Source organism: Lates calcarifer, unplaced genomic scaffold, assembly GCF_001640805.2.
Source record: "Lates calcarifer isolate ASB-BC8 unplaced genomic scaffold, TLL_Latcal_v3 _unitig_1327_quiver_2270, whole genome shotgun sequence".
Classification (NCBI taxonomy): domain Eukaryota; kingdom Metazoa; phylum Chordata; class Actinopteri; family Centropomidae; genus Lates; species Lates calcarifer.
Window position 1 is genome coordinate 1 of NW_026115442.1, and position 11,675 is coordinate 11,675.

Sequence of the window (11,675 nt, forward strand, 5' to 3'; positions counted from 1 at the left end):
GAATTACCTGGAGGCCTCTGTCCTGGTCTCAAAGAACTTCTTCATTGTGCGAAGACTCTCTGTGATCGTGGACTATGTCTCTGTGATCGCGGACAATGTCTCTGAGATTATGGACAAAAGTCTCTGTGATCATGGACAATGTCTGTGTGATCGTGGACGATGTCTCTGAGATCATAGACGCTGTCTCTGTGATCATCAACAATGTCTCCATGATCGCGGGCAGTGCCGTCAAATCGGTGACCCCCGTCTCCGCCGATTCTATCGCAAGGTCTCTACGAAGCATGGGACAATGTCTCTGATCATGGACAACGTCTCTCTCATCTTTGACAAGGTCGCTCCGATCATGGACAATGCCTCTGATCATGGACGATGTCTCCCTCATCCTCAACAATGTCTCTCCAATCATGGACGAAGTCTCTGCGATCGTGGATGATGTCGTGGATGAAGTGGTGTCACCTGGAGGAAATCAAAGAGAAACATACAAAGGAAAATGATCAATACACTACTAGCTATTCCTCATCAGCAGTTTAACCATGAAAACACAGACAAATATTCAACATTACAGCTGAAACAAAAACATTTGATGGCTTTACATGCCTTAATATACCATGACATTTTAGTGTAGTAAGAAACATATCATGGTCTTTTTAAATAATATTTTTAACAACCTACTATTGTACTTTCTTAATGACATACTATTGGATATACTATGCTATGACATTTTTTGACATTTTTATGCCTTAGAAACTACTTCTAGTAATAGATTACATTGACTATTACATCTTACTTCTGATATTGCTAATTACGTTTACATTTCTTCTATTAATATATATAATACATTATCTTTATATTGCAGATTACTTCTATCATTACACTTTTCTGATATACTGAATACTGAACAGAAACAGTTTAATGTCAGTGCTTTGTGTTGGACAGTTGATGTAAAGCGGTTTGTGAATTACCTGGAGGCCTCTGTCCTGGTCTCAAAGAACTTCTTCATTGTGCGAAGACTCTCTGTGATCGTGGACTATGTCTCTGTGATTGCGGACAATGTCTCTGAGATTATGGACAAAGTCTCTGTGATCATGGACAATGTCTGTGTGATCGTGGACGATGTCTCTGAGATCATAGACGCTGTCTCTGTGATCATCAACAATGTCTCCATGATCGCGGGCAGTGCCGTCAAATCGGTGACCCCCGTCTCCGCCGATTCTATCGCAAGGTCTCTACGAAGCATGGGACAATGTCTCTGATCATGGACAACGTCTCTCTCATCTTTGACAAGGTCGCTCCGATCATGGACAATGTCTCTGATCATGGACGATGTCTCCCTCATCCTCAACAATGTCTCTCCAATCATGGACGAAGTCTCTGCGATCGTGGATGATGTCGTGGATGAAGTGGTGTCACCTGGAGGAAATCAAAGAGAAACATACAAAAGAAAATGATCAATACACTACTAGCTATTCCTCATCAGCAGTTTAACCATGAAAACACAGACAAATATTCAACATTACAGCTGAAACAGAACATTCAACAAAATTTTTATGCCTAACTATTCTATGAATTTTTTTTTTTTGACATTTTAGACCACATATCATACAGTGACATTTTTGATGTCTTACTATATAATGGATCATTTTTCCTTCTATTTTGTATTACTATTACTTCTGCATTGCTTTTATATTACAGTCTAGTTTTACTGTTACCTCTAGTATTAGATTATTTTTATTATATATCACTTTTGTTATTAGGTCATGAAAGCACGAAAGTGTGCAAAGGCCCTATAGGAATTGCGCTGATTCTTATTATCGTTTGAAATGAATCACCTTTTTGGAGGGCAAACAATTGCTCAAAAAGTCACGAAACTTTGCACGTGCATCAGACCTTGTGAAAAATTTATTTTGAAGGTGTCCTGCATCGGTGGTGCAAAATGGCTCTATATCTTCCCCTGGAAACATTCAAAAGTGATCCCCCATTGGGCTTAGTTTGTCATAGGTGGATGAAAATTCGGACCACATATATAACATGCCCAGATGTACAAAATGTCTTCTGATGTCATGGTCTCAAACCAACAGGAAGTCAGCCATTTTTACTTTAATACACAAATCTTGCTCATTTTTTGTATTTGAACGAACTCCTTCTAGAGATTTAATCATATCGACTTCAAACTCAGTGAGTATACTGTTGACGCCTTTGTGATAAAAAAAAAAAAAGTTATCAAAAGCTAGAGTTTTCGTCAAAGGCCGTGGCGACACCTCAAATTTGCTGTTGCTAACGTGGATACGCAGGTGTAAAGCAGCTAGGTACAGACGTAATATAACACAAAATGACCATAAACAACGACGACAACGACGTTAGACTGCTAATAACTGAGTTAAAATGATATGGATGGAACACAACATAACAAAGAGAAAATGTCGGTAAAGTGACTGTAAACAATTACAACAAGGAACTGAACAAACTATCAGGAGCTCGTTGTATTTTCACCCGTCCACCTTGGAGGTCCACAACTCATGTCAGGGACGCCTCAGTCACAGAAACACAAACACACTATTACCCACGCGATAAAAAAGACTGAAAATTTGAAATAAGGTCAAAAGAAGTCATTACAAGAGAAGGCTGATGCTAACGCTCGCCGCTAACGCAAATGCTAACATTAGCTGCTAGCTAGTTCGCTCCTTAGCCTTACCTTCGCGCTGTAGGTGTGCTCAGCGTCCAGCCTCACTCATGTTAGACAAAAAAGCAGCTTAAAAGCGAGTTTTAGCATCCAGGCTTCTTCGGTAATTAAGTTTTCTCACAGTACTGACAAACCGAGACAACGGCTCAAACAATGGTGTTTATTAGTGATGGGTCCAGCAACACCGATGCGTCGGCGCATGCGTCGAGCTCATAGAGCAAAACCCCGTGTCGGTGCGCGTATCGCTTCAAGAAAGTCACGTGACCGATACAGGAACTATTTCGAACTGACACTGCCAAACGCACCAAAGGAAGCGCATCTGTCAACGGGATGACGGGTTTAGATAACCTTTGGCAACATCTCGAAATCGAAGTGGGCAGGCAGACCAAAAGTGCCACAGCTGATGCCATCCAGGAAGTGCAGAGATACCTGTCAGAGGGCAATATTGCCCTCGGTTGTCCCAGGATCCTATGAGATACTGGGACAACCAAAAGACAATCTATCCAAACCTCTTCCGGCTTTCCTTACAATTTCTCTGCATTCCAGCCTCATCTGTGCCGTGTGAGCGGGTGTTTTCTACAGCTGGAGAAGTTGTATCAAAAAAGCGTTCACTTAGATTTTCACGTTATGATACATGTTCACATTATTTATTGACTGTATCTAAAAATATCAAAGATATTTTAAATTTAAATGAAGATATGAAATAATACAATATAAAATACAATGATTAAATTATATTATTGTATATACTAGGTCGTCAAATCAGTGTCAGTTGAGTCTGTCAACTAGGTTGCCTGTAGGGATTTTTAAGGTCCAGCAGGTGTCAGTATTCAGTGACACAGTATCAATACAGTTTGGCAATGTGTCGAAACGCTTCATGACGCCTCATCTACCCATCACTAGTGTTTATCTGTTTCCACTGAAGGGTCTGTAGCGAGAGCAGCCTGAGAAGTTACACAGATACACACCCACAGAGGGAGAGAGTGCGGAGGGATACATAGGTGAGTTATAGTATAGTATAGTTATCGGTCTCTGATTTGTAGCTAACACTGTACTGAATTTCTTGTATGAGTTAAAAAGTGGCACATGGAGGTGAACTGCAACCATGTTCACCTAATGTTATAAATATACTTCTGTCCATGTCCTCGTTGCAGTTCTGAAAACCAGTCTATAGCTTTATTTGTAAAATGTACACAGGAAAAAAAGTTGCCTACAAAATGTAGACAAACACTTGACAGTGAAAATGAAAAGGCAAAGTCAGCACAATTCATCAAGACTGATTCCCCCATTACACACCGACTATAACACAGTTATCAAATGGCATTCACATACAACCCCACTGCACTCCTGCACCCTGATTTTGATACGGAGCCTCAGCAGGCAGGGTTTCGCTGTGGTAAGACACTCTTGTGCACTCAATCACTCAGTGCCAAATCCTAATTTAAACAGGTTGCATGTTCCACTACCATCAGGATTTTTATTTTATTTTTTTGCATCATCCAACGTATTGCGGATAAGGAAATGACGCGCTGATATCATGGACTTTGTGTTCTTGGCTGAGATCTTGGTCTGCTCTTTTCTACTTGTCCTGGAAACTGGCCTTTCTCTTCTCCACAAATGCTGTCATGCCTTCTTTACGGTCATCCTGCAGGGACAGGAAACACAGACAGATCAAGATCAGACTCTCAAAATCAGAGTCTACCACCCCCCCATTCGCTCCCTGTCAGATGGGCTCTCGTACTCACCGTAGCAAAAGTAGCGTGGAATAAGCGCTTTTCCAAACGATTCCCCTCAGCCAAAGTCAGTTCGAAAGCTGTAATCACACAGAGGAACAAGTCAACAAGTTTCAAGAACTTGAAACTTACTCGATTTAGCCTGTTTTAAGATATTCTGCTTTTTAAAAATCGTAAAAACAAACTTAACACACCTGCGTTAACAGCCTCTTTAGCCATAGCAGAGACCAGTTTTGAGTTGGAAGCAATTTTCTCCCCACATTTAACAGCTTCAGACACCAGCTGGTCCACAGGACAAATTTTACTCACCAAACCTAGGTACAAGTACAAGTACTGGGTAAAGTACAAGTGTCTCAAAATTGTACTTAAGTACAGTTCTTGTAAATAAATGTACTTAGTTACTGTCAACCACTGCTGTTACCTGATTGCTTGGCTTCTTGTGCACTAATCCTGTCTCCTGTTAGAACCATTTCCATGGCCAGGGACTTGCCCACTGCACGAGTCAGGCGCTGGGTGCCGCCCGCCCCTGCAGGTAGACAGACATCATAAACAGTCGCTCCAAAAGCAAGAATCTGGTAACCTTAGTCCAAGGAAGTGAGGTCTGAACAGGAAAGGAAAGTAGATACAAGCAATTCTTTACCAGGAATGGTCCCCAGCAGGATCTCTGGTTGGCCAAACTGCGCCTTCTCTCCGGCGTAGATGATGTCACACATCATGGCGAGCTCACAGCCTCCACCCAGCTGTAACAGCCGAACATACAGTGTCAAACACAGCAACAGCATGAGGAAGTGGATGAGATTTCTATTTATTTATATTACAACTAATCAAGTAATGAATACACAGTGTTAAAAGCTACACTATATAGCCAAAAGTATGTGGACCCCCCTGTCTTCAAGGTCTGGAATTTCTTTAAGCTTCAGCATGCAATAATATTTTAGATAAAAGCATGCTTCCAACTTTGTAGCAACAGTCTGGGGATTTTTATTTCCGGTTGTAACACAATGATGCCACTATGCACAAAGTGAGGCCTACTAAAACATTACTTCCTGAGTGTGGTGTAGAAGAACTTGACTGACCTGTACAGCCCTGATCTTGAACCCCATCCAACATCTCTGATGAACGAGAACGCTGACTGCTAACTGGGCCTCATCTCTCAGCCTCACAAATAAAATAATAAAAAAAGACACTCACAGCAAATCCATTGACAGCTGCAATGACAGGCTTCTTCACTGTGGACACTCTGTTCCAATGAGCCAGGAAGTTTCCACCGTAACACTCCTGAAAGGTTCGATTCTGCATCTCTTTGATGTCCGCTCCCGCTGAAAAACACAAAAGTCAAGATTACAGACATATCACAATGAATATGTTATTGTGCATTTTATGTGAGAATGCAAACACAAGCACACAGAAAACACACTCCCTCACCAGCAAAGGCTCTGTCACTGCCAGTGATAACGATAGCTCCGACGTCGCTGTCAACTTCGAAGGCATCGAGGGCCTGTCCCACCTCCCTCATCAGCCCGTCACACAGAGCATTGAGCGCCTTTGGCCGGTTCAGCTGGATGAAACCCACATTGTTCTTCTCACCTCGCTTTTCCACCAAAATATACTCATACTGACCGCCTGCATGAAGAGGAAACAAACACTGATGATAGGATGAGACTCTGACCTTTTTAATATGACATATAATGCAACTTAATAATGATTTCTGTCATACTGGTTACAGTATTAAAGTATGAGGATAAAACAATAGAACTGATATGGCCTAAAATTATTAATTAGTATATCTAATGTTTCTGACTACTTCCTTGCAGTATATAAAATAATGCCCATTGATTTAATCATTTAGACCTGGATGAGAGGCATGAAATAGATTAATGGATTATTGCATGAAAAATGACTGATTCACTTAATTTAATTTCAGCTTTCTAGTTACTGTAGCTAGCAGTAGCAAAAGTGCGTGCTACATGCTGGTTGGTGCTGACTGAAACTCCACAGAAAAGAACTGAACAGCCTCCTGCAGCTGAATCCACTGTCACACTTTTAGTTTAGGGGCTTATAACGTCTCCTGACACTCTGCTATCAGATAAAATAGCATTTCATATCAAACATTACTGCCTATAGCAAAAAGAGAAAATAGACTAAATAAGACTTTTGCAAATTAAATTCACTTCTTTGTAATACCCTGTAAAGCCTGCTTTTCTCAGATTTTTATATTCATATATCCTGTGTGCTACCTGTTGCAGTTCTGTTGACAGTGTAGCCTTTCAACCAGGTGATGGGTCACCAAAGTGGTCTGACTTATCCTCATAAGTTAATAATTCAAGAAAAGGTAAAGGATCAACACTAACAGCTTTGTGTTAAAGCCCTACAGAGACCTTGGAGGCCCCTGATACATCTTGTGGAGCAAAGTTAGAAAACTCAGGTTTGGTGCTTTAAGAGAAAATCCACCCAAAAACAGAATTTACACAATGCTATTCCAATTATTTATGTCCAGTTTATATGCAGAAGCACAAATTTTTGTATCTTGAGAACTGTAAGTTTAGGCAACACTTTCTGAAGATGATACATTGACATTGAACTGAGCAACTAAACCTGATTTTGACAGCAAACTGTATTTTAAATGAATGAATGAATGAATAATTATTTTGTTAATGCATCAAGCTCGAAACCACGCCCACACTGCACAAGTCTAATGAGATAACACAAGTTATTATGAGCCAGATTTAGAGTTATACATTTCCATCAATGCAACTTAAAATCCAAAATTAAAAAAGCAATTTAATGTTTACAGTTCTCTTCAGACCTGCATGTCTATAATAAAATCACTGATTTAACATGCGCTGTATAATTATAGTGTTGGAGAAATCATAGTAAACGCTGGTTAAAGGGTCAATGTGCAGTATTACAGAAATGACCCCTGTAAATTCCATTTTAGGGTGGAATCTCCCTTTACAGAGTACAGGTCCTCATGTCAACAACACGCTGAGAAATTATCTTCCATTAAACTGCAGCACTTAAAGATTTTATGCTGCTAATAAGACAACACAAAAAGGAATAAAATATTAGGACAAACAAGTTAGTCAGAAGTCTGCCCTCTGCACATGTGTCGCACATAGATCAGTGGCGCAGGTTTTTTGACATTGTAGCAGGGCAGGCCACAACAAACTGACTCCGGACTGTGTTTCGGACACACACCTGAGCTGTAGAGGCGTGCGGCAGACAGGACGGCCGGCGCTGCTCTGGAGGGCTTCAGGAGCAAAGCGGCACTTCTGCAGAGGAAAGCCATGACAGCGACGACAGCAGGCTGTTGTCAATGAAATTGCTCCAGGATCTCTGGTTGCTCCTTCCTCCTGCGCCTTCTTCTTTGTTGGTGTTTCTCATAAGGTGACGTGTTACCGCCATCTGGTGTCTGCGACGGGTACTGTAGAGTCCTGCAAATTGGCACAAGCACAAGAAAATATAAAAGCCAAAGCTCTGCCATATTCATGAGTACATTTGATGTAATTTACCCCCAAGCCTGAAGAGTTCTTACCATGGAAATGAATCCAATTTATAGTTGTACACAGTTCATTCATTCCTATGTTGTACTATTTTTTAAAGATACATTAATGTAAGTCATTCATCCATGTGCAAAATCTGACTGAATCTAGTGCCTGAGCTGATGTGAGCTTTTACCATATTACATGTCAACATATTACTTTGTAAGTTGCTTTCCCAGCACTTATACAAGTATAATGTCCCTGAAAAAAATCAACTTTGGGAATAACGTCATAGCAAAATTCTGCATCACACAAAATTCTTTCAATAAAAGTATGATAGTAGATTACCATACACAAGGTTTATACATCAGTCAGTATATGTCCACAAACAAAATACAAAAAATATCTTACCCAAAAAGGGTTACAGCGTTTGAAAAGACTGGCCCCAGTCTGACAGCATCACAGTATTTGACTCCTCAGAGTTGGCTGCGATGAGCGCGCTGCGCGTTCTGGTAGTCACCCGCGTGAACGAGCCTACACCGTCCGTGACAATCCCCTCTCATCTCTTCTCAGTATCATCATATAAGCAAAGAAAAGAACACACGGAAATAAGGTAGGCACCAGCCATTAGGATGTACTGGTTTATCATGCATGTGAGTGAATGTGCGAACGATGCATTTCTTTTGAAATGGTGGGATTCCTTCAGGCTATTATACGGTAGCGTACAGGCTAATTTATGACAGTACAGTCAGATAAACATTATGCATTGTCAATGCATTTGTAAAACATTTTGTTGATAAAATATCACAGATGCAATAATAAAAATATTTTGTGCATTTCTGCTTAATGGCCCAGTTACCTGCTAGACCTCAATAAGACATTTCCACTGATGGCCTATTACCACAACATGCCATCTTTTGCCTTTTATTCATAATCATCCATGCACGGAATATTATTTCATGTGTATGAAGGCTGAAAGCCAGCAGCAGTTTTTCCTTTGGTGAGCATATTTATTTTTATACTGACCCACTTTAATGGAGAGGGGAAATTTGCAATGCAGAAATGTGTATTTATGAAGACCATATTCCACAACAACACTGAACACTACAGGGACATCCCACATTTGTTGAACAGTAGTAGTCTATAATCTGGGTTGCTGTTGAGGGCATAGTATGTCACACCAGTTTAGGCTTATATTCAGAATTTTAGACAGAATAGAAAAGACTGGCTTCAGCTGTTGACTGAAATGTTCCCAAAATCAGATGAGAATTCATCACACTGGAGATACACGGATAATTTCTAGATTAAAGGTGTAGTGTAACCACCACAGGTAGGCCTAAAATGGGCATCTTTACTCCATCATGTCTTCTTCCTGCACAGATGTTAGGAATGAACCAGGTGGTTGCAACATGCTGGACTTGCCTCCTACTCTCTGCATTCCTGTGCGAGCCTGCGCTGTGCAAGGGCGGCCGTGGAGGGTCCCGGGGCTCCTCTCGAGGATCCCCCTCTCGCAGCTCCACAGCGGGGACTTACCGGGGCGGAGGCGCCTACGGTGGGACCCGCTCTCGCTTCAGGGTGGCAGGGCGAACCTCCCCGGTGAGGGTGGCAGGTGCAGCAGCAGCGGGGGCAGCGGTGGCGTTAACGGCGGATAAATGGTACGCCTCCGCCTACCGCCGCAGCAACGCCGACAGCTCAGAGGAGGAGCTGGATTATTACAACAGGACCAATTACTTTGATGCTCAAATGTCAGGCTCAACTCAAAACGGATCTTCTCTCTCTCAGCTGGTTTCTATCATTATTGCAACGTTTTCCCCAAAATATGGACTCTTACTGGACACTATACTGTAGATGTCCAGGGTATTTTTTATAAAGGATAAATTCCTGATTCGGTTCAGGACTAAGCTTCTTGTCCTGGATCTGACTATCATGTGCAGGACTGGCTGGAACCTGCACTGGGAAGACCAGTTAGAGGTGCAATGCAGTGGTGGAAGAACACCACCATCACAAAAACATCACCGTACTGTATGTTTTTACACATATAATCTTCTATACCAAGAGACAAATATACATTACCAGCATAGTATTCAATGTGACATTTCACATGCTCATTCGTTAAATCTACTTCAATCTGTGTGACAGAAACTGGGGCCAAAACTCGAGAATAATCAGAATTAGTTTCCTTCCCTAAATCTTGATCAAACTGCTGGCTGCCAGTTTTAACTGTACTGCCAAACTCAACTTTATCTTAAAAATCTTTATTTTCATAAAATACACAAAAAATAAAAAAGCAACTGACCGCCATCACTGCTCTGTGCAACTGAGGTAAATTATTTGTATATATTAGCTGACCTGGGTATAAATATAAAGCCTGGACTTGCAGCAGGCAGGTGACTAGTCATTCCATAAAGCAAAAGCACCAAGTTGGCACCAGCATTATTCTGAAATTAAAACTGGTCTTTTCACTTTTAGAAAGGACAATTAGTGCATTTCTCAATTTGTGACCTCAACAAATATGAAGCTTTTTCACTCCATTCTTTTTGCAAAAACTTCAAAATCTTGCTCAGTGACCTGAACAATTTATGGCAGCAGTCACTGTTGTGGCCATAAAGATGATTATCCACACTGAGAGACAGCAAATGGGAATAGTAAAGAAGCTAAATTGTATTTTCCACAGTCATCTCAAATTTCTGTGCAATTCATAGCCTTTTATAACACCTATGATGTTGCCAATTAATTCCTCAGACCTGTGTATAAACTGTGCCATGGTTTGGGAGGGACACTAGAGAACAAACTGCTACTCTCACTGTTTTCATGTCTCTGAAGGTTTTCACGGTCTGTCCATCATCCCAGAAGAGCTTTTTATCCGCAGTAGACACTCAGGAGCAACAGACTGTTCCATATCTATAAGTGCACTCTATTATATGCTACTACACTTATGTACATAATAAATAAAGAGTTTGTTATCACTGTCTTTATGCTAATAAATATCCTGTTTACACCATATCAGATATCTGCTTCATGTATTATAAAAGCAAAGCTGAGTAAAAACGTCATACCTGAATCAAATTACATTCTTTTATTTACAAAGGATACAGTGCTTTGGTGACTTTTTAAGCCATCCATAGACAAAACAGTCTGCACCATGCCCCCAAAATGTCAAAGAAATGAGGACAGAGACCTTGATGATACCTGTGGTTAAATATAATTCCTTCCAGGACAAACTGGCAAAATCCAGCAACAGTCTCTGGTCATCTTGATTAAAATGACTCAGTTCAGTCCAACATTACTAGCCCCAGCTCTCCTTTCCTGAAGGCTCTTATGAAATCATAAGCTGCTGCTGTGTAGTTTGGGACAGTGATGGTAATGTTCCCTGAGGGAGATGAGGAACAAACATTTTCTTTAAGACAAAGATTTTCCATTCCTAAGTTTTAAAAGCCATTTTAGTTTCTACGTTAAATATACAATTACAGTGGTTAAGGTGGTTAAAGTGTTTAAAGGAACAGTTTGACATTTTGAGAAACATCCTTATTCACTTTTTTTGCTAAGAGTTAAATGAAAAAAATGATACCACATTGGTAAACAGTTTACGTTAGCTTAGCTTAGCATAAAGACAGGAAACAGAGGGAAAACAGGTAGCCTATAATGTCTCTTTCCTCTCTAGTAATTATGACGGAGACTGACAAAACCAAATATCTTATTAGTTCTTTACAACCAGGCTTAAACTTTTCCTTTGTAATTAGTGAGCTTTAGAGGTGCTGTTATGTGGATCTTGTTACTTCT

The 11,675-nt window shown here is 40.7% G+C and overlaps 2 protein-coding genes across 2 annotated transcripts; one reads left to right on the plus strand and one right to left on the minus strand.

The window, feature by feature from the left end:
• Positions 1 to 3,828: 3,828 nt before the first annotated feature.
• On the minus strand, positions 3,829 to 7,817 carry LOC108888325 (enoyl-CoA hydratase, mitochondrial). Its single transcript, XM_018684284.2, has 8 exons — positions 7,612 to 7,817; positions 5,839 to 6,036; positions 5,605 to 5,732; positions 5,054 to 5,153; positions 4,835 to 4,939; positions 4,608 to 4,727; positions 4,426 to 4,493; positions 3,829 to 4,325 (listed from the first exon to the last, which is right to left on the minus strand). The coding sequence occupies exons 1-8, from the start codon at positions 7,700 to 7,702 to the stop codon at positions 4,260 to 4,262; spliced, it is 876 nt and encodes a 291-aa protein (XP_018539800.1). The 5' UTR covers positions 7,703 to 7,817; the 3' UTR covers positions 3,829 to 4,259.
• A 1,467-nt stretch (positions 7,818 to 9,284) lies between these two features.
• On the plus strand, positions 9,285 to 9,640 carry LOC108888326 (shadow of prion protein; the record flags this gene model as incomplete). Its single annotated transcript, XM_018684286.2, has 1 exon — positions 9,285 to 9,640. A coding segment is annotated over exon 1 (356 nt), but the record flags the coding sequence as incomplete, so codon positions are not given.
• Positions 9,641 to 11,675: the final 2,035 nt, after the last annotated feature.

Excerpts from the sequence above, each read along its gene's own strand:
- LOC108888325 (XM_018684284.2), bottom strand. The coding sequence starts at position 7,702 with ATGGCTTTCCTCTGCAGAAGTGCCGCTTTGCTCCTGAAGCCCTCCAGA. Across the intron at positions 4,728-4,834 it reads ACAAGAAGCCAAGCAATCAG|GTTTGGTGAGTAAAATTTGT; the intron begins GTAACAGCAGTG and ends ACTTGTACCTAG. Across the intron at positions 4,494-4,607 it reads TAAAGAGGCTGTTAACGCAG|CTTTCGAACTGACTTTGGCT; the intron begins GTGTGTTAAGTT and ends GTGTGATTACAG.